Source organism: Anopheles darlingi, chromosome 3 (assembly GCF_943734745.1).
Source record: "Anopheles darlingi chromosome 3, idAnoDarlMG_H_01, whole genome shotgun sequence".
Classification (NCBI taxonomy): domain Eukaryota; kingdom Metazoa; phylum Arthropoda; class Insecta; order Diptera; family Culicidae; genus Anopheles; species Anopheles darlingi.
Genome location: NC_064875.1, coordinates 50,464,142 through 50,489,541, shown reverse-complemented (window position 1 = coordinate 50,489,541; position 25,400 = coordinate 50,464,142). Strand labels below are relative to the sequence as shown.

At 49.5% G+C, this 25,400-nt stretch overlaps 2 protein-coding genes across 5 annotated transcripts in view; one reads left to right on the top strand and one right to left on the bottom strand.

The window, feature by feature from the left end:
• The window catches only part of LOC125955816 (serine/threonine-protein kinase NLK), a 67,336-nt gene extending 49,555 nt beyond the window's left edge, over positions 1-17,781 (bottom strand). For all 4 annotated transcript variants that reach the window (XR_007469112.1, XR_007469113.1, XR_007469111.1 and 1 more), the window contains exon 1: positions 15,543-17,781. Coding sequence is in view for 1 of the 4 variants with exons in the window: in XM_049687041.1 (XP_049542998.1) it covers positions 15,543-15,742 (200 nt within the window). In the remaining 3 variants the exon portion in view is untranslated. The remainder of the gene's footprint in view (positions 1-15,542) is intronic.
• Positions 17,782-19,332: 1,551 nt separating this feature from the next.
• On the top strand, positions 19,333-24,024 carry LOC125955790 (ubiquitin-protein ligase E3B). Its single transcript, XM_049686976.1, has 7 exons — positions 19,333-19,611; positions 19,681-21,002; positions 21,074-21,245; positions 21,318-22,319; positions 22,391-22,520; positions 22,595-22,759; positions 22,833-24,024. Exons 1-7 carry the CDS (start codon positions 19,439-19,441, stop codon positions 23,115-23,117), a joined length of 3,249 nt encoding a protein of 1,082 aa, XP_049542933.1. The 5' UTR covers positions 19,333-19,438; the 3' UTR covers positions 23,118-24,024.
• The last annotated feature ends 1,376 nt before the right edge of the window (positions 24,025-25,400 follow it).

The following is a 25,400-nucleotide window of genomic DNA, read 5'->3' as shown; positions in this document are numbered from 1 at the left end:
TGACTGCCTGTGTCGTGACAACGTGGCACGGCAACAGCCAGGCGGCGGCGCACGTGCCGTCGGAGAATCGGCTAATTACAAACTGCTGCTGGGTGAGTTACTTGGAAAGTGCATCCCCTGCTTCTGCGTCCTGCTGCTACAAGTGTCCGTTGCACCGCCAGGCAAACAGTGCGTTCCTCGAATGCTAAAGCAGAGAACCAACGAGACACGAGCTGAAGGAAGCAGCAAAAGACTTGGCACATGTTGATTCCTGTTCGTACGCACCAGCCCGGAATGTACTCGAGCACGTCTCGCCCACAGATCATGCATTCTTTCAAAGGAAATCGCGAAACGAAACACTTGAAGTGACCAGGATTGTTCAAAAGAGACACTTACTAGAAGCAGCATTGGCTTTTATAGAAAGGTAAACGGAATCATCTGGAGGAACTGCGAATGCTGCGGATGCGAACATCAATTTGCACGGGAAAATCGATCAAACGGTAACGCAACTCATACCGGAAATCTGTCGCAGGATCCCGGACGCAACAGACAGGCGAGAAGAGGATTTTTCCTGTATCTTGATTCAGAAGGATTCATGTTACATCCTGTCGAACTCACCACTACAGAATGTAAGCGGAACATCCTCCAGCACCGTTCGCGAATATTGACGAACGATTTATGAAAACCGTAAAGAATGGATAATAAACAATAATCCGGTTGACTAGAATAGCGTGTATTGGGAAGCAGTAGCTACTCTAGCAACCACCATTTGTGCTATTGGTTTATGTTGCTTCATAATGCTTGAGAACGAGCTACACAGCATTAGCTGCAACATATGGTCCAACATTTTTATTGAATTTTGGTTTTTACTCTAGACCGAAAAACATTCGATGCCACTTCAGCCCAGCCGTGGAAGCGTGGAAACGGAGGAAAAGGTAAGAAGAATCGTTGTTTAAACACGAAGCATAAATCTACCACCGGGCGGAAGTATCGATGACAAGAGCATGACGGCACGCTACCATACCCACCAACCAACTCACAACACGCTTTATCGCCTAACGCGCTGCTACGCAAGCGTTACTGAGCCCCGAAACTCCCCGGGACTGAAGGAAGTGTTCTTCTTGTTCTTCGTCGTCACTTCGCTTCCATTTTCTTTTTTTACTTTTCGGTGGGAACATGGGGCTTACTTTATACTTCTGCTATGAAGCCAGAATTGTCAGGAGAGCACCGGCTACAACAGTATCACAGGCAGAGAGAGTGAGACAGAGAGAGTTTAAATAAGTAATCAAAAGAAAACTTTAACATTGTATTCACTGTTCGCACGATTGGCTCTGAACAGAGGCTACCAAACAACAACAACAGTTTAAATGCCGAACCAAAATACATTGAAACGGCTTCAGCAGGAGCCCTGCAGAATCCCAAACATCTCAACATCCCTCTTTACAAGCTGCTTTAGTCAATAAACGTCGATCCCCGCGATAGGTTAACCTAAGCAAACGATACCCGCTTTGTTGGTACAAGTGAACCCAAGCTACGACCTGTAGGAGGTTAATCGTAAGCAGGCGTCCGGAAGACCCTGCAGCAGCACACGCCGATACTCTCCAAACAGAGCCCCGCCGCTCGCTGCTTGTGAGAAAAGTTTTTGGAACATCATGGAACACATCGCTGCTTACGTCATACGCGCCTATACCAGGTGAAGGTGATCATACTGGACCACATGTCCGCCGCCTGTGGTCCAGTTGCAGCAGCGAAGCGATGGCAGTCACTGAACATGAACCTTCGCGGAACGAGTTTTCCATCCACGCCGTGTGTCTGGCGTGTGATCATCATCCTAGACACCACATACGGGGGCTACTCTTCTCCACACAACAGTGCCCGCGTCCCCATCATCATCATCATCATCATCATTCATCACTCGATGCGCTCCAGTGCGATGGACTTCTTCTCCACCGGTGCACGTCATCATCCATCGAAAGAGAATGAGAGGCATACAGATGAGTGGCAGTCGGCGAAGGGAGTGATGGACCGCGGGAAGCCCATAAAAAAGGCGTTCAACCATTTTGTACCAACCGAAAACCGCCTCGGGAATCGGAACCCAAGACCTAAGCAGCCGCAGCAGTAGGGGCAAAAGGTTCGCCAAAGCGACAACAACCGGCAGCAACCTGGGGTCCGATCGGTCGAGAAGAAGCCCTTCCGAAACGACAGGTTGGGAACCCAGATTCTTGGCCCCGGTTCTTCTTCTTCGTGCTTCGACCTCGTACACTCCCGATGCCACCGATGGCCACAGCATAACATGTGTGTGAAAACCATCGAAGGAAAGGAAAACATAACAAACGCACGAAGAAACCAATACCGACATGGGTCGGCGTTGTCCTGGCGAACATACGCATGTGCACGGTTGTGGTCACAGCATTAACGACACACACCATTGACCTGCCTCTCTCTCGGCCCGGTGGCTCACAACACCACCACAACACAGCATATACAGTGATCGGTACACTGCTGGTTGATGAATAACATATATCCTAATGTTAGTTTTAACGGTGGGAAAAATCGAAATCTTCTCACAGCAGATAACCAGCACCGGACAGGCCACCGGTCTCTCTCCCTCCCTCCCCCCCCCCCCCCTCCTTTTGGATACCATCAATCGAAGATGGATCTGGTGATGCCGGACGATTGCTGATCGCGCTTTTATGGCATCGAGGCAAACGGACGAAACAAAACGTTGTCGAGTGCCGTGCCGTGCCGGTCGGCGATAATTAGATCGACCGTGGACGGTGGAACTGGGGCCCACAGGATTCTGTTGCTCCATCTCCATCGCCCGTTCTACTCCATTTGCTGGCATTTGCTGTTTCGGTTTCTCGCTTTCCACTTGGGCACTTGGGAAGATGATGACGGTGACGGTGAGGCGCGGCCGGTGCTCGATGAAGCACGTCCGAAGCAGCGGCAAATGATTCGTCTTTTACGAACCCCTCCCCGCCTCATCCTTCATCCACAGAAACCACAGGAAAGGTGGGTAAAACTTCTCTTTTCAGCGATTAATTCGTTTCGATTGATTTTGATTGCGCTGTGTATCTGGCCGGGTGAGGCGCGGCGCGTGATCGAGATCGAGATCGGTCGGTCGGTCGTGTGGTTTTGTACCACTGTTTTGTAGCGTGTTAATGCGCCGGCCGAGAACTTGGCACTCGACCGTTGGAAAACCTGTTCCTCGAGCGTCTCAGTCTCAGGCCACCCCAGAACACCTTTACAAATCTGTGAATGAAGCAGCATTAGGGCGCGCGCGCTGCTGATGGCATTGTTGTTTCACGCATTAGGTTTTTTTCAAGGGTTTAATCCACGCCACGGAAAACTACGGAGGATTGTTGATTGGCTTGAAAGGATTATTCAGTTCAGAAGCGCATCGCAACGATCGTACTTTAACCGGGGGGCTTCTTATCCGATTGCCAAGAAGCTTCCAGAACGATCGATCCAACTCCGCTCAAGTGCAGCAATGGTGTCCGTGACGTGGTTTTGTCACTGATTTGACTGTCTTGTTCATTTTCCCAGATGAGTATTACCTTAAAAGAAAACACAATTGTAGAGAAGTTTTAAACAATTTTCAATTTCTCATTAACCGCAACGAGTGCACAACAAGAGGTCGACTAGAAGAGGTAGAGGTAGAGGAGGCAACTCACCCATTTCACCCTTTCCGTCGCGTGATGCGTGTCAACCAGGACTGGAACTCCCCCCTTGTGCCACACAAAGGATCAAAATGGAAACACGCAGCCGTTCCTGTGTTGCGGGGCAGAGAAAGCAGGCTAGCTGGCTGGCTGGCTGGTTGACTGGCAGCACCAACAACTGGAAATCATGTTTCTATCCCCCTTGGTGGTAGAAGGTGGCCTCACCATCATCCGACCGAGGGGGATATTATATCCTTCAACGAACCAGCTGGTCTGGCCACCATCATCATCAACAACAACAACTGGAAACGGACGGAAATTCATCCAAAACGCTGGCTGGCTGGCTAGAGCGAGAGAGCGAGCACCCCAACGACATAAACGACAACGCACCGCGCGAAGGGCGTCGATGCAGCCCAAGTCTGGGTCCCGGGGGGTGGAAGGAGAGGGCCACCTCTTCCCGGCAGCAACATAACTCGGCATCTAATGTAATGAAAAATGAACGATTTAGGGGTTCGGTCTCGCGCGGTCCCCTCTGTGTTGCGTTGCGAGCGCTCCTTTTATGCGCTGCTCCGACCGGTGGCGTCGACTCATCCATCCGGTCCCGGCGGCGGCGGCGGCGGCGGCGGCGGCTGCCTGGATACATGAGCCGGCCGCCGCACAGACACACACAACGAAAGGTACCGGAGGCTTTTAACAACGAAGCGGTATTGGTGTTGGTTCGCTGGACCACCACCATCACCACCCTCCTCGGAGCCTGATCCCGGAGAATGGTTCTCCGTTTACGGATTTCTGCTTCGATTTGATCCCTCTCGAGCAGGCGGCCCCTATGCTGTTCTGATGCTCGACGTTCGCTCGCTCTCTCTTTCTTTCTCTCTCCCTATCTCTCTCTGTATCCTCAGGTTCCATCATCGCATCTTCATCGCGTTCAGCTTCATGGATCCGACACGCAGTGCCATCGTTCCCTGGTGGTTGGTTGCCTATGGTCCCGGGACTCGTTCCGTCCGTTCGCCTCATATACGTGTGCGCAGTGAACAACTGCACACATACAAACAGCACCACTGGGGCACAGGCACACGGGACCGAAACAAACAAAAAATAATGAAGCGAAGGAAAAACCAAACGGGGGAATAACGACGACGACGACGACGACGGACAGCGAGAGCATAAAAAGGGAGTCCCGAACCCTCGCACCGACGTCGTCGTGGACGACGAGAACATGACGCAGCGGCGGCGGCAGAGTTCAATGAGCCTGAGCCACACCACGCCGGTCGCCGCCGCGTTGTATTCTTGCTATCTCCTTCCAGCCCCCGGGCGGGCGGGTGTGTCTCGTTCCATCTTCCGCGCCGGTCCAACTCCGGTCCGGACTCGGAGAAGTTTGGAATTCTAGAACCGGCCTCTATAGAGAAGGGCTCGTATCGTCCGCCCTGGACGATCGACGGACCGGCACGATGCTTGGACACTAATGCGTGTGTATTAGTGTGCGGGAAGCTCGCATCGTTCGCATCCTAATCAGTTTTGGACCAGTTGGCCTCTGTGCAATGTGCCATGGCAGCGAGGCCACGGTGGTACTAGGCACCAGGTAAACCCGGGCCTAGAACGGCAACAGGACACAAAACAACAGGCGGCGGCTATCGAAATGGTGCTATTCTCTTTAGCGCTGCTCTCCGCTGCCGGAGCTCACCCTTCGCTCTCTCTATATATCTGCCGGGGCCCCCTTTTTCCGGAACGGACGCAACCCGGGAAAAGGGGTTTTCGTTTTCTCTTAAGATGGAAATCAAAACAAACGATTCGAGCACAACACGATTTATCCGGAGCACAGCAGCAATCTCTCTGTGGCTGACACTTTTCTCATGCCAAGTGCCTTTACGGATAGGGAAAATGATTTTCTTTTTTTCTGATTCGGAATCATCATCAAGTCTTTTCTGTGTCCTTGAACCGGAACATCGTTGCATTTAACTCTCTCTCTCTCCCTACAGCACTTGGTTTCGTAGAGGAAATAGTTTGGTTAAAGACCAAAGTTGCGTAGTTGATCTATGAATCGACATCCGCGTGGCGTTGTGGTTTGAAAGTAGTGGATAAAGTTTTGATGCTGTTATGCAAAGTGAATTACCGACACCAATCAAATCATTAGAAGACATTAAGGCAATTCAAACCACCGCACGAGAGTTGTAGTTACTTTTGAAAGTATTTGTGGGAAAAGCTTACTTAAGTTTCAGCAAAGGAAGCAATATGTAGCGACTCGCTTTTTTAAACCAAAATATTTAAAAAATATAAAATGAAATTGTTAAGAATTGTAGAGAGCAATGATAATATGTCTAGGGAATACTGTAGTAGTTCTGGAAAATATTTTGTTGTGTACAACTTTCATTCAGTGGTACGTAATTTGAGTTATGAAATCGAGCACATCGAAAGTTCAATAAAAACTCATTAAAGAATACCTCACATTTCTTGTGAATATAAAATGTTCAAACGAATGAGCCAGCTTTTTAATGTCTTGAGAAGAACTTTGTTTAGTACGGCCTCCCTTTAAATTTCTCCAAAAAATATGACAAATAATTCATATTAAAAGGTCCATCATTCAGAAATTAATAAACAAAAAAATGCCACAAAAATATTACCCACGTAAGCGACGTAGGGCGTTTAACCCACTTGTTTAATCCCCCGTACCATTTCCATTACAGTTACTCATCTGGGGGGGAAAAGAAGACCTCCACAAGATGGTGTCGGATTTCACGAGTCGAGTTTTATGTCGAGTGCAGGATGCTGCTGCTGCTACTGCTACTGCTGCTGCCGGCGTTTGCAGAAGCGATCTGGGTAGTTTAATGAAGAACTGTTTACATACCTGCAAGGAGAGAAGAAGAAAAAAAGAAGAAGAAAGCGATAATCAAAAAGCGTGTTCCATTAACAAAAGTTGCCAGTCACAGCGGGCCCGAGTTTCGGCCCCAAAAGTGTAACAGCTTCTGCAACAACCACCGCAACGACGACGGCGGGCGTTGACAAAACAGTTGCAGGGCAATGAGTTTGCGAATCTTCTCGCGCACTTCTCTGTCTCTCTGTTCGGATCCATCCGGACCGACAAGACGATGGCGAGTGTTTGTTGCGGAGGAGTGGTGGTGGCCACTGCAGTTGACAAATTAAAGGTTTAATTGTGGCCGACACTTGGGCCCGACGGCCCGGTGGCCCCGGCATTCATTATGAAAATGCTGAAATGCTGAATCCCACCACCACCCCACCGTGGGCGTCCTTTGCCGCCCTTCGCTTGAGGGGCTGTAGCAATATGACGGTGGCGCTAAGGCCCCCGACCCGCCCTCCCCCGGGTGTCATTACTGATTTATGCCAAACCCTTTCGCCGTTCCCTCGCACTCGTCTCTTGCTTTAACGCGGAAAAGTTTTTTTTTCTTTGCGAGAATATAAGAACCGTGTGCGTACAGCAAGCGACTGATGTTACGATGCTTTTTACCGACCGATTGTAGTGAATACATCTTCAAACAAACCTCGGAAACCAGCAGGAATCCCACCGCTGGTGACTGGCATTCGTAATGAGGATTCCGAAAAGGGAAATTAATTTACGACGAACTCCATCCGCTTCCGCGTGCGATCGAGAAAGATTCAACGATTCCTCGGCCCGGGAGGGAAAAAGAAGAAACAGAAACACCATGTTCCAGGTGACGTGCGTTCGCGCTCGTACAATGATGATAATGTATTGATTTGGCCTCCAATATTTAGCACCTACACACATGCCGAGCAAGCGAGCGAGCAAAGAGGAAGAAAGACACCCCCAAAGAGGGTCAGGGACCACAGGGACCATGAACCCGGCTGCCCGGTGTTTCCGCTTCCGCTTATGCAAAGCATCTTCTTCCATCGGATGGCAGCTGTCGTATCCCATAATAGCTTCGAACCCCCTTCTCGTGGAAAGGGGTGTGGTGACTGGGTTGAGGTCAGAAGACACCAGAACACTTGGTCCAAGAATCTGTCGACTTTGCCCATCGCATCATTTCCAATTCCCGGCCATAAGCAACCAAGCCGGGACACTTTTGAGTACCGCGAGCAAAAGAAGGGGCCAGGGAGGAGAGACACAGAGAAAGAGAGAGAAGGAGACAGTTCACGCTGCGTGCAGCATAATAATCAGTTCCCGAAAAAAAAAAACGCAAGCCAACCAACGAACCATGGACACACTCCTCCACCACCCACACCGCGAGGCAGTGGGCGCCTTTTTGGCTATCGATTTGTTGCCGTGAAAACCACATCGAAGAATCCCGCCCGGCCCACGGCCACCGGCCCCTAGCTGCTTCACTTCCACACAGTTCGTCTCTGTAATGGGTTTCACCAATTTTTGTCACGTTAATGGAGGTAAAGCGTACCGCAAAAGGAAGCTCGTTTCCCTCGAGGAGCGAAGAGTTTCTGGTAAGAAAAGTTGGTTAAACCCCCCCGGATGACATCTAGCGAATTTGACTCAGAAAAAACGATCCGATAAGGCTCTAGAACGATGGTTATGCGGCGATCGAACAAACGCGTTAATGTGAAGCGACGAACGCCAAGTCAGAAAGTGTAGAGAGAAAAAACCCAATCAAACATGCACAGGAGGGACAGTTCTCACGGGCACCACTTCCGGTTTAATTGTAGTGAAGAAGCAGCATAGATTTTCGTTACAACACCAACGCCATGTACGTCAGGCGAAGGTATTCCATCCCATCCTTTCAGTTGTCGGTCCCTTTCCTACCGGCAATCCTTTCAAGAATAACCAAATGGCAAAACAATTTGGAATTATTTGCGATCGCACAATCGGTCCTCGCCAAGATGATTTATTTTCCGGTGTTTTCGGGCTGCCACAGCATCGCCACATCGCCCGGTCGTGCTCGGTAAACTACATATTTTATGAGAAACACAATTTCCATACCAGCTGCTGAGCAAGCGCGAAAGTGGAACGATAGCAGCTGGAAGAACAACAGAACCGATGTGAGCGTAATATTTCAGAGCTTATATATTGAGCTGACTCTGCCCACTTTGGCTTCGGCCTGGGCTGGGGGAGAGGTCAATGTCAAACTATTTCACCAAAGAGCACCTTTACGGCGATTCTGCTGCTTCCTTCCAGAAATAGCTTTCGATAGTTCCCCTCTTCCGAATTCCCATTTTTTCCTTATCCATTGAAAAGGTCCGCAAGAGAAATGCTAGCAGCAAAGTCAGTCGGTGGCTTGTGCAAATGACAGCATACCAATGTCACCCCCTTGGTTTATCTTTTATTTAGAAAAAAAAAACGGAGAATAAAAACGCCAACGCTGCGGTACACATTCTTGGTGGGGGGGCTCCGGTAACTGGATCCGGTACCACGCAGAAGGATGCAGAAGACGGTGCATCCTTGTCGGCTTCCCGGGGCTATATCAAACCCACACGATACGCCAGCAGGCCCAGTGCCAGGATCCGCGCGTTAGCGTTTGTAAGCTGTCGGAGGGGCGGGGCTTTTTAATATAGAACGCCGAGCCCGGCCGGGCGGGCACCTTGACACATGCAAATGAATTTATTTTAAGACTCAAACATGTCCTGCTGCCGTGTGTAAGGATGCAGGCTCAGGGGGAGGTTCGCTACAAGGAGATGATAAAACAGGAAGCCCACTGGTGTGTTAATAATAGACCATTCTCCTTGGTATCCATAAATGCTCCCTGAGGGAAGCGACATTACTGGTGAACGTGGTGCTCCATTACTTCACGTGAGAATAGTATGTGTTTTGCAACCGTTCTCCAGAAGCTGCAAGAAATGATAATCCAGAACTGAGAGAGTTGATCGCGCAACGAAGGCTAGGAAGACGATTCGATGCCAGAATGTGTCATGCGTCACAGATGGTGATTTCTGCATGCAAATTACTACTACCAGAAGAAATCTTCGGAAATGAATGTAAAATGCTCTCAACTCTGTTGGCTGAATTTCTACTCTAACATAATTGTACTACATTATACATTCAGCTGAGAGATAGTATCTAGAGTCTCTTCATTTAAAATAAGTGACATCCCTTTTAGGCCGTACATTAAGTCTACGCACCAGTACCACGGAATCCAGCAGTAAAAGATTGAAAAATATTATTTTCCAAGCGAATGGAGTGCTCGAGCTAATTATGATATTATTACGCATCGCCGCTCCAACTCTTTGCAGTGAATTGCTTTCAAAGCTGCTAGGTACCGAGATTTCTTTCCAAGGATTTTCGAAGACCGAGAAGTTCTAATATTCAATATTATTTTGACCTCAATCATTGAAGTAGAAGAAACTAGAGTAGATCGTTTAAAATCGTTTCAATGAAAGCAAAGGCAAGGGAATACGGAACTGTAGTACGTGTTTTCGTTGTTTCAATAGCAGAGCAATTAAGAGAGTAACTTTAAAGTCCCTTAATATTCTCATACTGCTTCAAGAAACTTCTTACTTACTTCGCACAGAACGAACACATACTCTAAATCATGCGTTTAAAGAGCAAGAGCCATTCTTAGCGATCCATCACGAGCATTATGGGATGCCCCCTCGCCCGGCCCTGCCATCCCTGCTGCTTCCTGACTGCTTCAACACCAAACACCGTTTCCATCCGTTTTAAGGCGTTCCAGAGCCAGCGAACGAGAGCACGAGAAGCGCAAGCCGCGTAAATGATTAACGATTGCATTAATTAGTTGCAGTGCACACGCCTGGAGCCGGTGGAGCGCTGCAATTTTGTTAAATCGCACTTTGTAATTATACTTCTGCTTGCTTACCACCACCCTTCCCCCTCTCTTCATTCGTCTCCATTATCAGCAGGGGGGATTGTTGGATGCAAGGATGTGGTGCATATGCCCAACAGCTGCAGAAGAAGAAGAAGAAGCAGCAGGAGCGCATCACCACCAACATCGCCCGCACTTGCGCTGGCAGCACTTCATTTATCATTCATTGCAACTCCCTCTCCCCACGCGGCTTTGGAGCGGATTTCCGCGCGACTTGAGCGAAGAACGAATGGCAACGCCTCGCGTTCTCGTGGGGGTCTTGGGGTTTGTTCGAAAATGGTTCCGTAATTTTTCACCTTTTGAAACACACAACATTAAGGGATGGAATTTTGACACCTTTTTGTTAGAAAATGGAGTTTTTACTTTCGTGATTATCAATTGCAATGAGCGCACCGATCGCTTTACGCAAGTGTTTTTTTGTTAACAACAAAATTGTATCCACTCACTATCTACTGTATAATTGTATCACTTATGAGGCCAGCGAAGTTTACCGGACGAATTGATGTTGGTGTTTCTTTTCACCAAAAAGATAAGACAACATCTTATCCAACATCAGGTGCCCCAACACCCTTTTAACCATTTCAACCAAGCATCTTTTATTATTATTTTTCCGCTTCCGCAAGACTTTTAGTCGAGTGCTCGAGCACTAACCACACGTAACACTCAACATAATCTGATACAATTGACAAATGCGCACTGGCAACTATCTTCAACCATCAAGCATTATGCACTCACGTACCAATGCTCCATAAACATTATCGCAGCGTGGTATGGCATGTACACGCCACCGTTTCTGTGCGATTGTTTCGCTCTGCAACGATGCACCGGTTTGTGCATTGGTTGTGTGGCCGCATTTCGCACTGTAAACATTACCGATTGTGTTTCACAATCCTGTTGGGGGCAAACAGTAGGTTAATCATGCTAACCAACTCCAAAAACCTCCAGAAACCGGAAGGAAGTGCCACACGTCTTTGTGAAAGTGCAGATGCAAAATGTTGCACCACTGAGAGGATGCGGGGCGAGATGCACAATAGGAAAGAAATGTATTATTAGACGGAAAGTGTGTGTCTCTTTCCCTCTATTTTTGCATTTTCGCAACATCGTTTCCCACGAAAGGACAACGCTGTGTTAGGCCACATTTTTGTCCCTTTTTCCCATGGAATCGCGCTTCGCTCCTTACGACGACCTTGTCTCTCGCAAGGTTCTCCACAGTTCCAGTTCTTTTGCTCTTGGCACACTAGCACATAGCAGGCCAATCTCATTTGCCTCGTGGCATAACACGATCCTCTCTCTCTCTCTCTCTCTCTCTCTCTCTCTCTCTCTCTCTCTCTCTCTCTCTCTCTCTCTCTCTTCTTTCTTTCTCTCCGTCCTTTCGCTCCGGCATGGAACTCGCTTCCTGTCGATGGCGACGGTTGCGAGCTAAAAATAAACCTCAACGTTGTACGCGACCCAAACTAACCCAAGAGTCGAGCCACGGAGAAAGGGCTCGGATGCGAAGGACAGCCCTTGTTGCCGCCGTATGCGACGTAAGATATGGTACAGCATAGTGTCCTTGGAGGTACCACGATGGAGATGAATGTATTGATGATGTAGATGCTCGGCTGCTGCTGCTGCTTCGTGTGCTGGATATGCCCCAATTAGGTCGCTGCCAAATTAGTGTTAGATAATTGATGACATACGTGTGCGTACGTGTGCCTGTGCGGGGCCATATGAACTCGTGCGAGAAGGTGCCTCGTTACGTACAATCCGTCGTACCACCGGCGATGGGACAGTGAAGACGACATTTCGTTCCTATTGGTCACGCAGTTACGCGCCTCTTGTTCGTTCGTAAAAACCTCGCGTAATCTCAAAGTCGGACGAGGACGAGGAAACGCACGGAAATCATAAACGTCATAAATATTGATATTAAATGCGTAAACCCACCAACACCAACAGAACAGACAATACAATCTAATTGGTTTTGGGGGAGCAAAATTAATAGTTTCTTAATAGCAACCATCTAAAAGCAATTATTCCATTTTTGAAACCATACTTTACTGGAGAGTTCCTTTCCAAAAAAAGCTTCTCCAAATATATTCTCACCGGGTATTCACCGCACCCTAAGGTACAACACCGTTCGTGGTGGCGCGCGGGGTTTGCATTCCCTTATCTCGAACGAGGTGCGCCTATGATAAGCTGCGTGCTCACGGTACCTCTCTCCCCTTTTGATGGTAGCATGATTCAACCTGAAGCGCATCCTCCTCAACGTTAGCACCTCGGACCCCCCCTTCGCCACAAACGTCGAGGTGAACTCCGTCGCAAATAAAAAGAGGGTTGGCGTTGGGGAGGCAGATCGTCTATCACTTTGGGGTGCTCGCACACCGTAATTCGCGATAACTTTCACTGGCCCCCGGGGGTGGACGAAATGATGCGTCAGGAGCGGCAGGCGACGGTGTGTGTCCGTCGTGTTGACCGATATAATTTATTTATGCTGCGCGCGGTTTGTTGCTAGTTGCTGGCCGGTGGTGGTGTTGTCAGCTTCTGCCACTTTTTCGCAACTCGCTATTATCACGCATCGCGCAGTAACGTAACAACGACGGAATGACGTCGCTTGGTCGCTTGGTCGCTTGGACTACGGATACTTATCGCGATCGGTGCGCGCCAACAATTACCGATCGGCCTCGAAATGGAGAAACATATCGGGACTACTTCACGAAAAGACATCAAATTCCAAAGAGGAGTCGCCGTCGTCGTCGGTGTGACACACTTCCTGGTTATGCGTAGCCGGTTGGCTGTCTAGAAGGGCATTCGAAACATTTTTCATGTCGCATATCTCAGTGGCTTGTAGTAGTTTGCGCAACCACTTTACGTACCACCACCACCATAGAGCATACTCCACGGTGTGGCACTTCACGCGAAAGCGCCGTTTTGGGATTGTGAACATGAACTAGAAACCTGCGTCCCTCCCTCCCTCCCTCCTCTGCTCCCCCACACCGATAAGTGACACCAAGGCGACAAATTGTTCGCTTCACTGAGCCGCGCGCAGTTTCCCTCAACTTTTCCAACCAACAGATCGCGAGTTGTTAATCAACCGACATGAAGAAAACTATGCTGCGTGCGTGCGTGCGTGTGCTGGAGATTGGAGACGGATTCCGTGATCGCAGCAGTGTGTGAGACGGGCGAAAGTGAAGTGAAGTCAAGGTCCATTTAGCGCCGATCGCCTTTTTGTCACTTACCGCGCGCGCTGCTTTATGCGGACCTTTATGAGCACGCCGAGGAAGCGAAACTCCGCTAACCTCATTCTCGGCACTCGACAGTCGACGGTGGCGGTCGTCTTATCAGTTCGATGCTCCTCCTCTACCGCCGAACCGACAATCACACACACAGCAAGATTGCTTCCTTGTTTTTCTTTCTCACGATTCCAATTGACCAGAGACGAGCGACCAAATCACTCAAAACCCATCTTGAACGACTGAATCGCAATCGTTCGATGCCCGTTGTAGGGTTTTTAGTATTTCTTTTTTTTCAACATTTCCATCACACGATGGACACGTTGGATGCGCTATCTCTGGTGTCATTTTTTTGAGGCGAAGGAGGCTGCAGCATCGGGGGTGGAGGAGATTCTTTTCGCTTGTTTTGCGCCCCCTTTTTTCCCCCCCTTATTCTCTCTTCTCTCCCGCACCGCGATGCACTCTTTAATTTGGGTCACAGCTCGGTCTTTATATTTGCCGAATGGAATGACGTCGGATCGTGGCGGGCGGGTTCGCCGTGAACCGAGATGGCCCGAAATGGTAAGGAGGCACTCCGGTGAGCAACCGCGGCAATCGCTACGTCGGCGACGGCGGCGGCGACGGCGACGGCGAGGTAAGACGTCACTGTCACGATGCTGGGCCAAGGTCTTGGCAAACGGCAAGGTGATACCGCTTGGAGGGGGGGATCGTGGAACAAAGAAGGACTCCCTCCTCCGGGCCGCGAGAGTTGTTTCGACAGGCTGCTTATCGATTGGGCGACGCCGCCATACCGGTCAGCTGGTGAGCGGACGAACAACGGGAACGGGAAGGCCTTTCTGCGTGCCAATCGGTCTTCGGTGTCCCATAAATAATGTCCGTGTTTCTGAGAAATGGCGGGAGCAGGAAGGCACCGTACGCGTGTTTAATCAATCAACCCCGAGGCCGGGAATAATCAAAATTTATGAACAGAAATTGGAGCCCTGGAGCTCGGTTTTGCGCGCTGCTAGAAATTAGCAAACTGCGGAGATGATGAATGATTATCGACAGGGGCTTAGAGATGAGCCCGCGGAGGGGGGAATGAGAACATAAGAACGACAGCTGCTGGAGACTACTTCTCTCCTCGGTTGCGCTTAATTCTCCCAGGACAATCTAGCGAACCAGACAGAATACAAACAATGTCTGTGTCAATCGCGATCGAGAGGAGCGGAGCAAATAATCAAAATTCCGCATCTTACTCATCGCCGTTTTCGACAAAATGGAGCCCACCAGTATGGCCGCGTTATCGTGGCCGCCGCTTGCGCCACTTCTAGGTCGAATGATGCAATCGGAAGAAGAACCCAACGATGATGAATCATCTCGGATGGATGATGAAAAGCGTTTCGATTATTGACTAATATAGTGTTCTCGGACTGTCATACTCCGTCCAGGACAGTTCTAGCAGATTAGCTAGAATTGATTGCTTATTAAATAGGAAGCATACTTCAATGCTTGGGTAGCCATTAACTGAAGGATCACTTTAGGAAAAAAAAATTGATATCAAATCAAGAAACCATTAGGCACACGTGTTCTGTTAGAAAAAATATTAGTTTAAACAAAATCTATTGAGGAAGATCTATTTGTTCCGTCCGTTCATATTTTAATATTATCCACTTTAAGAAAAGATTTTTTCTCTTTGTTTTGTCTTTATGTTTTGTTAATTGTTCTTTTGTTTCGTTATTTTGTGAAATTATCTTTTGTAAATTGCTTTAACTCCTCTATCGAGACATCGCTTTATTCTATGATTGTATTATTTGATGTCGTATTAAAAAAAATATCCGAACATTATCACAAAAATGCCTCAAAAAGTGTTAAATTTGAAAAGTACGTTGTCTTTTCTCTGCTCTGATTTATGATAAGAAGTCTCCCTTCAATAATATCGATCTACTCTACGATAAGAAGTAATTCCCATTGCTGCTACTTACCATACGACACCGAACGCGCCATAACCGATCGGTCGATCCGGTTGGACGTCCTGCGGGACGGCGGGTGGTTGAAAGAATGGGGCCGCCGCCGCCAGGATGGCTCCCTGCGGGGCACCGGCTGCACCGCCCTGTACCAGCGACATCGAGACACTCATGGACACCCCCCGTGATTGCCTAGCCGGCCCACCGACAGCCGCCATTCAGACGATGCGCATAACCCGGAACACGGAACCGGTGGCGGCGATGTTGGACGGAAGTCCTTTTGTAGTGCAACCAGCAACAAAAACAACGCTGCCTTTCCTTCGCGCACACTAAACACCGACCGTTGGGCCAGCGGAAAATGGCTGGAAAATCTCCGGCTCTGGCTGCTTATCTTTCGCACTATTTCGCTTCTTCTTCTTCTTCCTCTCTTCTTGCTTTTCTAATCACATGTACACGTATAGACACACACACACACACACATACACACACACAAAACACAATAAACACACGCGCGGCACGAGACTCTCGCTTTCCTCTCGTGGCCACCACTCTTGGGTTGGGCTTTTCGCTAATTTTCCAGCCACATGCAAGCGCCACACACTACGCCACTCGGCGTCGTCTCACGGCACCACGGAACGGAACAATAGCGATGGCGACGGCGACGGCGCAGCACAGACACCGGAAGCACGCGGTTGCTGATGATCTCGCGCGCGCGGTGACAATCGGTTTGCCGAGGTTGGCAGGTGCACGCTGCTGCGAAGGGACAATCCGTCCGCCGCAGTTCGGCCGCGTCGAGAGGCTCTTCTCCTTCGCACCGTACCAGGCGAGGGCTGCTTATTCAAGGTTAGGAGGCTACGGAGCGGAACGGAAGCAAAACGCAGCAAACCATGAACGACGGCGACGGCGATGACGACGACGACAGACAAACGGACGGACAATCACTCACATCGACCACGGCAAGGCACACGCACGACGATCGTGGTAGGCGCCCTTCTTTCTTCGACTTCTTCGAGGTTGGCGCACGCAGTTGTTGCAACGCGCGGACCCACGGCCGATCCGGGTGGCGATGTGTTGGTTGAGTAATGGACGAGGAGAAGGTGGTGCAGGATGGTCGAACAATGGTCGGAGGCGCTCGGTATGATTTGTTGATTCACTTTCAGGCCGATTGCGATTGCGTTTGTTGGTTTGTTACGGGCCCGAACTACTCCAGCGTTTGCTTATTATATCACCCCGTGGCTGCTTCAGTCCCTCAACATGGTTTTCCCGGACATATTTCTATCACGCACGCAGGCACGCACGCTAGCGAGCTAACACGGATCTCCGGATGGCGCGTTTCCGAATGAGGTTCTTCCCAAAGAAGGAAGTGGGAAACCGAATCTCTCTTTATCTCTCCGTAGCTTTCACTTCTGCGGTGTGCTGAGTCAGCTGTTCAGGTGGTGGTCGACGGGGAAATTCTGATTTCGATTCGATCGGAATCTCCAGCTGCAACTTCGAGAACTGCACGAGCACACAAACACTCAGAAGTTGGCCCCGCGGAACGAGAAGGTTGCGTAAAGCCAGAGGAGATGGTACAAGGCCGCCCTGGCCACGGCTACCACGACTATTGTTTACACACTCCTCTCTCGTCGTCGCCGCGTTCTTGGATGGGGGGAGGAACAGCTCTGATTTGCGGCGTTGCGGCCCCTCCTCGTCGTCGAGTGCGCGTTGTTGTTACCCAGGCGACAGAAAACTCCACGGTGCGTCGAGAATCCTGACCAAGAGGCAGCTCGAGATCTGGCTTTTCACTCGCACACACTCCAAGGTTTCACGGTTCTCGGTTGCTCGGTCTCTTTTCCTCCTTCGCGCGCTGGCCGCGTAATCGATGCCTTCCCTCGCTTCTTCTTCCTCTCGGAGGAGGGTTCGCTCTCGTCCGGGTACGGGTTCGAGTCCGGGTCCGGGGTTTCCTGCTGCACCACACACCCCCTTTCTGCTTGCTGCAGGCACAGAAAAGGGCTTCGACGAGCCCCTTCTAGTTCAACACACGCACACACACACACGCACGCACGCACTCGCCAGCAGGACCGGCGGGAACTTTGGGTTCTCGTTTTCCACTTCCGGGGGCTCCACAACAGGACGGGATCGTGGGGGATGCTGTCCTCCGGGGGGGTGGGTGTGCGGGTGCGTTGTAGGCCACACAGATCACGGTTCCGTGTTTCCCGCAACCGACGAAAACGACGAGGAGGCCAAGCAGCAGCAGCAGCACGTCCGTCCACCTCGAGCGAAAATTAATTTTTGTGTGCGTGAGGGCAAACAAAGGGAGTTCAGTTCAGTCAGACCAAGGATACAGGTCCAGTCACCGTTCTTTTTGAGCCGCCATATTGGATTTTATTTTTGACAGTTTGTGTACCTTCCCCATATAACCACTCACTATGGAGATACTGAGATTTTTTCCCGTAGTGAGCAACATGGTTAGAGAGACCCCATCCAGTGAGCAATGAGAAGACCCCTCCGACTGCGACGCAGCGAGTGGAAGGTTGTGGTGGTTGAAAACGAAACCCCCGCTGCCTGCGATGGGGTCGAGGAAGGGGCGCTCGTATGCAGTGGGGAAAAGGGGAAGGTTTCGTTCACGAGTTTGTGGGTCGCGGGGGCAGCGGAGGAAAAGCGGTATGGGAAGAGAAGAAGCGGGAATGAAAACGAACGCGAGGTTGTGGATTTCGATTACGAGGGGTGCGCAAGAGTCGAAGGCCGATTCGAACAGCAGCGTGAAAGAGAAGGGAACAGAAAAAAGAGACGGAGCAACCTCGAAATTCTGCAAAGCCCCAATCGCGGCAGTCGGTGCAGTGATAGTGCAGCTAAGTGTTTGTCGCAGTTTGATTGCAGTCCACATGCAAGGTAAGATGAAACAACAAAACATTATCTCGAGAGTAATCTAATATTTTGATATGTTTTTTTCCTCTCCGACATGTACACGAGCAATCTGCATCGAACGGTCAACCACGCCAACGATCGAAGTACGCGTATGGAACATTAGCTAAAATAAACACAACCAACAATTAGCAAAAATAAACGCCACCGCCATTGCGCGATGGCTTACCGACCAATCAGAGCGTACTTCATTTTGGGTAGGGACAGGGTATAGGAAAGAAAGAAAGGGGGCTATAGGAGAAAGGGAGGCAACCACAGTTCACGTCTCCGAATGGCTTTAGTCACCATTCCTTGGGGCCCCTATAGTCTCATTCTAGTCTCGTAGGTTATTTACCATAACAAAATCGCCCGGGAAAAACGATAAAAAGTTCACGGGAGCTATTCTTTAGCCGTGGCCACACGGGGCGAAAACTCTAGCGCAAACGAAAAAATTAATGCCAAAACATTTACGCTTGCCGTTTACATGCTGTCAAACGATTATAGGTCCGTGGAGCGTAAAACCTAGAGTAAAAGCTGTTTGCAAACGGTAGGGCTCACAATATGTTCTTTTTGTGGTTTACATCGACAGTGAGTGATCATTGCTAGTGTATTCAATCCTTTTCTTCAAAAAAACGATTTTAATTTCCTCAACCCGGCCATGTAAACATATCGAAGCGTAAACGATTTGGCATTAATTTGTAAATTTGCGCGCAAATTTTCGCTCCGTGTGGCCACGGCTTTTCGTTTTACCGAAAAATGCTCTATTTTGGACCGAACTGTAAATTTTGCTGCAGAGACAATGCTGCTCGATTTTCGCTTATTTGCTCGAATTTTACTGACTGCTCGAGCAGTGTGTGTCTGTGTGTGTGCGTTTCTGCTCGACTGCTCGAGTCCCGTTGTTTTGGTTTAAGGTGGTGGAGGGGAAAACAAAAAACAAAAAATTCAACAAATCCGGAAAAATCGGAAAAATCCGTATTTGAATCCGCGGAGGGCGGATCTTTTCGGTGCGGTCCCACGAAACGGTGAGCAAAATGTTTGGCCGCACGGAAACCAACAAGGATAGCTTCCTGGTGCAAACGAAGGCGGCCCGCGAAGAGCGAGCGAACGAACGAGCGCAGGAAGAAAAACGGGATCGAGCCGTCCTGCTGCTGCAACGCACAATCCGAGGCTGGCTGGCACGGACGAGGTTCCACCGGATGATCATGTAAGTGGATCTGGTGTCGCTCATCAGCTTGCCAGCGGTTCTTGTCTGATGCGTTCTTTCTGCTTTCAGAGATGAGTTCGATCAGCTGCTTCCTCCCGTCACGAACGTCGGCAAACCGATCGATCTGCAGCCAAGTTTGGCCGTTTACCGAGCGGCCTCTCACTTCCTGCTGTTGTGGAAGGGTGAAACGGGAGCTCCGGAAGCAGCACCCCATCGGGAACGGCTCGAGCGGTTGTGTCGCTATCTGGTCGCCAGCCTGGAATCGGACTCACCCAAGACGAGCTACATCGGGGTTGCCTTCAATAAGGACCTCAGCCTCGCCTGGATTCGTCACATCAAGAAACTGCTGTACCGTTGCTGTACCGCCGTGGAACTGTTGCGACCGGAGGTTCACACGGACAGCATTTCCCTGGCCTTATATCTGCACACGCTGGTGGCGTTTACCTCCATCAACAGCTGGGCTCTGCTGCGCAACAAATCGCTGGCCGGTTTGAAACCGGGCATGACCCAACTGTGCGCCAACGTGATGGGGGATCTCGTTCAGAAAGGGTTCTATCTCACGCTACGTAATGTGCTGGTCAAGGGCACCTGTCGGCCAGTGGTCAATCTGAAACCAATCTCCCTGACCGCGCTCGTTACGCTTGCACTGCGTCCTCTTGTATCGGCGAACTTTAGCGAGAACCTTCTAAGCCAATTCCTGGTGCAGATCCTATCCGTTCCCGGACTGATCGTACAGCTCGAGCAGCACACACCCGAGTGTCTGGTACAGTTGCAAGGCCATGGTACGCTCGAGAAAACCTTGGCTCTGCTGAGCAGTGAGCAGTCCATGAAGTTCGCTCTGGCTACGCTACAGAATAGCAATCTGCTTGCGTTGCTCGCCAACATCGTACACCTGTACTACCTGGAACCACCCGAGCAGGCATCCGTTCTCGCATATCCGGCCTTTACCTTTGTCGTCACGCAGCTGCTGAACGGCATTCTTACCAGTTTGAGCCAGACGGGTGGTGCTTTCACGCAGTGGCACGAGCTTCTGGGATGGTTCTCCCCGGGAAAGGAACGGTTGCAGCACGAAAATTTGCCGCTCATCAAAAAGCAGATCCATCTGCTGTGGAACCACCGCTTAGTGAAGCTGCTGCTGGGAGATAATCTCAAAGAGCTGGCCGTAGGCTATGAAACCATCGATTATCCGATTCCGAGCGGAAACAGTACAGGGAACTTACTGAAACGGGCCCTCAATTTCGAGTGTGGTTCAATGAAGGGTCAACCGAACAAAACGACTCGGCCCTGCCGCAAGCTGGGCTGTGCGGAGGTCTCACGAGTCGCGCTTACAGGTTCCATGTACCATGCGGCACTCAGTGCGTTATCGCAGCTTCGTCTAGATATACTTTCTGGTGAGTATCGAGTGATGGCGCCATCAAACGCCATCGGATCTAATCTAACTTCGGTCTTCGTTTTGTTGCAGGCCTTTGCTATAACGACACAGTGCTGCACGATCTGTGGCTGTTGCTCGGTTCGATCGGTCCGAACTGTGGACTCAAAGGTTTTATCGAGCTTCTGCAAGTGAACCAAACGAACTATGCTCCTCCTCTGCTGCTACTATCGCTCTTCTGTGACTGTATGACACACTACGTAACGTGAGTCACTAGCCGCCCTGCCCTGAGTATCTCTTCACCGAAACTAACGTGTTTCCGTCCACTCTTCCGCAGCATATTGGACGATTTGGAAATGTACGAACAGCAGAGTCCGTTCACGCTGAACGACTATATCGCGCTGTCACACTTCCTGAACACGTTCCTGTACCGCACCATCCAGGATCAAATACTCGATGCGAAGACGGCCACCAGTGCCCCCCTATTCGTGTCCACGCACACGCTTCTGCTGTGCCTGTATCGGCGCGATTGTCGGCGACAGTTTGCTCCACCGAATCACTGGCTGATTCGTGACATTCGGCCGTCACACTTTCTGGCCGACCTGGAGAAGGGCAAAAAGCATACGCAGATACTGCTGCAAAAAATGCCGCACGTCATACCGCACGAGGATCGCGTGCAGCTGTTCCGCAAGTTCGTACAGAACGAGAAGGCTGTGCTGGGACTGACGGAGTCAGCCTGTGCTTCGCCCAGTTCCGCCCTAGTGACGGTGCACCGCGATCGTATCGTGGAGGATGGCTACCGACAGCTGGCCGCGTTGCCACCGCACGGTCTAAAGGGTGTAATACGAGTGCGATTCATCAACCAGCAGGGTCTGGATGAGGCCGGTATCGATCAAGATGGAGTGTTTAAAGAATTCCTGGAGGAAACGATCAAACGTGTGTTCGATCCGTCGTTGAATCTATTCAAGACAACCACCGAACAGCGACTCTACCCCTCGCCGACCTCCCATATGCAGGAGAACCATCTCGCTCTGTTCGAGTTTGTCGGTCGCATGCTGGGGAAAGCAGTGTACGAAGGGATCGTTGTGGACGTTCCATTTGCTTCGTTCTTTCTGTCGCAAGTACTCGGACAAACGCAGCAGGCTCTGTACAGTTGCATGGACGAGCTACCGTCGCTGGATAAAGAGCTGTACCGGAGCCTTACGTTCATCAAGCACTATCAAGGCGATGTGGCCGATCTGGACCTCACGTTCAGCGTCGACGAAGACGTGATGGGAAAGATCGTGACACACGAGCTGCACCCGGGAGGGAGAGGTCGAGCGGTCAATAATGATAACAAGTATGAGAGCCGCGGCAGTGGGAAAGGGCAGTTGACTCAGTCGTCTAAAATTCTGTTTGTATTCATTCTAGGATCAATTACATTCACTATATGGCTTACTTCCGGATGCACACCCAGATACGGGAGCAAACGGCAGCATTTATACGCGGGTTCCGCAGTATCGTCAATCCGGACTGGTTGGCTTTGTTCTCGACACCGGAAGTACGTTTCTCGACCATCGGCTGTTCAACCAGTTTTATTCTTATTCTATGCGTCTCCTTTCTTCTGTTCCGCAGCTACAAAGATTGATTTCCGGCGACACATCGCCGCTGGATTTGAAAGATTTGCGAAAACACACGCAGTACTACGGTGGGTTCCACGATGGGCACCGAGTCGTCGGATGGTTATGGGATATTCTTGCCAAAGACTTTAGCGAAGAGGAAAAGAAGCTTTTCTTGAAGGTGAGCTGGCTACTTTTGATGAGATATTCCTATTGGAATTTTCTTATTCTCTTCAATCATATTTCTTTTTCAGTTCGTTACAAGCTGCTCGAAGCCACCGCTGCTAGGCTTCGCACATCTCGAACCACCATTTTCGATCCGCTGCGTAGAGGTAGGTGATGATGAGGACATTGGCGATACGGTGGGCTCGGTGATCCGTGGATTTTTCACGATCCGCAAAAAGGACCCGCTGAACCGACTGCCTACGTCGTCAACGTGCTTTAATCTACTGAAGCTACCGAACTATCAGAAGAAAAGTATGCTCCGGGATAAACTGCGGTATGCAATCTCCAGCAACACTGGGTTCGAGCTTTCTTAAGGCGTGGTTAAGTGCAGGATGGTCGAATATTTTCCCAAAATCATTTGCCGGAGTTTGGCGGCAGCGAAATCTATATTAACTGTGATAGTAAGCGTAAGATTTTCAATCGGGCATCCAGCAATCGTTATCATCGGTCCGGATGGAATTCGGTTCGGGTTTAACCCTTCGGCGGTTGGGGCACAGTAGGGACGCTGTATCGGATTCGGCAATGAGGGCAAAACGAGCGTTCCTTTAAAAAGATAGAGTGTTTTTAGTTCTATGTTGTTTCTATTCCCCCCCCCCCCCCCCCTATTGTTATCATATTATCACAGTCCCCGTATAATCATATAGTAAACCGTAGTAGGTGTATCTTTCCGTACGTTTGAGCACGTGAGTGTGTGTATGTGTGTGTATATGCATATTTGAATTAACTATTTTTGGTTGAAATTGTAAGGAATTAGGAACCGGATCGCAGTGCAATCGCTACCAGTTTGAAGCCAGGGTAGTTATGGGTTGAAAATGAAGGAACTGAAAACGTATCATACGTAACACGGGAAACGGGGGAACCGTGCGTGCGATTGCAATCGGAAATTGACCATTTATTTTTGGTATTGTATCCACTAGTAGTCAAATAGTAGCCAGTGATAGTAAGCATACGCTAATCCAATATTTATAACCAACGTATATAACGAGAAGAAACGGAACTATTTTTGGAACTTGTGTCTTGCATCACATCGCATGGAGTGGCCAGTGAAAGTTACATTCGTGTTGTATGTTTGCTTGCGCTCACCGAAGAGGGCTACTACCGAGGCTCCAGCTCCACGCGAATCAAGAACAAAATTGTCCACGAACGAATGAACCGACAGTCGTCGTAACCACCAGCAAACTGTTTAGGGTATCGTTAACAAACGCAAATAAAATCATATAATGTGACATGAAATGGATGTAGAGTTTTGGAAGAAGCCGCATGGAGGATGATACAAAGCCCTTTTCGCAAAGGCAAGTATATTGAGTAAGTATACCCCCAGGACCTTTTCCCTCCGGTTTGAATACTTTTCCAAAAACATGCCGGAAAATTTTTTTCTCGAAAAAGACTATGACTCAAAGCGCCGGATGCCATTTTTTAGTCATTCAACAATTAGCGTTGGTTTCCAGCAAGCAAGCAAATCAAGATTTAAAATATGGATCGCTTCTGGTACTACGATCGACAATAAATATCGACTCGTGATGCTTCGATTCGGTTGCTTCAATATATTTGCCATTTTGAATCATCTCAAAAATTGGTAGATTTCACAAAACCGTCCATTAATTCCATCACATTCTCCATTTTGAAAAAGGAGCATTTAGTTGCTTAGTTACCAGTACATTCAATATTTTCCACTATTCATTGTACGTCGAAATGGAAAGATAATTCGTTTAAAGCATGTGATTAAAAAAAAGATCATTAGAATGTATGTAACAATTGCACAAATTCAACAATTGAACGTGATTCGATATTGAGATATCGGTTGTAAATCCTTTTGTAACACATTTCTCCTCTCTATTAATAGTGGGACTTTCCCATGTACAGTTCAATTGATCAAAACCTGATCGTTTCTATTCTTCATCGCTGTGTGGTTTATTATCTCATGGATGACGATTCAATCAAACTGGCTTCCTCAGCAACATCTAGCCTCAATCGGTGGAACTTTTTTTTTATTCCCTTCCATTGAACCAATTGTACCTACCAAACCTGGCCAACCTGTAGGCCCCGAGTTGCACATTTCTTCGTGACAATTGTTGCCAGTTCAAATCGCATCAATCCCATCCCAAATCCCAACATACCCGCTGGCGGCATAGTCGGGAGTCTTAAAAGACCGAACCACGCCATCGAGTCCTTTGAGTGATGCGCCGCTTGCACCGCAAAGCTCCCCGTACTCGAAACTGCACCAAATTCACCATTGTTCCGGCTCAAGTGTAATCCTTTTTTGCTTCGGCCGGCTTCGGCGGTTTCATTGTCGCTGACCGATCCTCCATGCCGCCGGCCAAATCGATGAGCCTTTTGACTGCCAATCCGACGGCGACGGCAACGGCGATCCATCCCCCTGGGAGATGGATTACGTTATTTGGAACACGATGATCCTTGCGACCATACAAACCGTCACTCCGGTCTCCGTTGTTGTTGTTGTTGTTGTTGCTGTAGCTGTGTTGCTTCGGTGCTCAACTCCCTGTGCCCATCAGAAGGATGGCAAGTGGTTCCATGTTTTCATTTCTAATTACCAAACTGTTCTCCGCTCATTATCATCCTTCGGGAGTGTTACACGC

What these genes read in the sequence shown, in the direction of transcription:
- LOC125955790 (XM_049686976.1), top strand. Translation starts at nt 19,439, where the DNA reads ATGTTTGGCCGCACGGAAACCAACAAGGATAGCTTCCTGGTGCAAACG. An exon ending in AGGTTCCACCGGATGATCAT is followed by an intron (nt 19,612 to 19,680) that starts GTAAGTGGATCT and finishes TTCTGCTTTCAG; the next exon opens with AGATGAGTTCGATCAGCTGC. An exon ending in TCGTCTAGATATACTTTCTG is followed by an intron (nt 21,003 to 21,073) that starts GTGAGTATCGAG and finishes GTTTTGTTGCAG; the next exon opens with GCCTTTGCTATAACGACACA.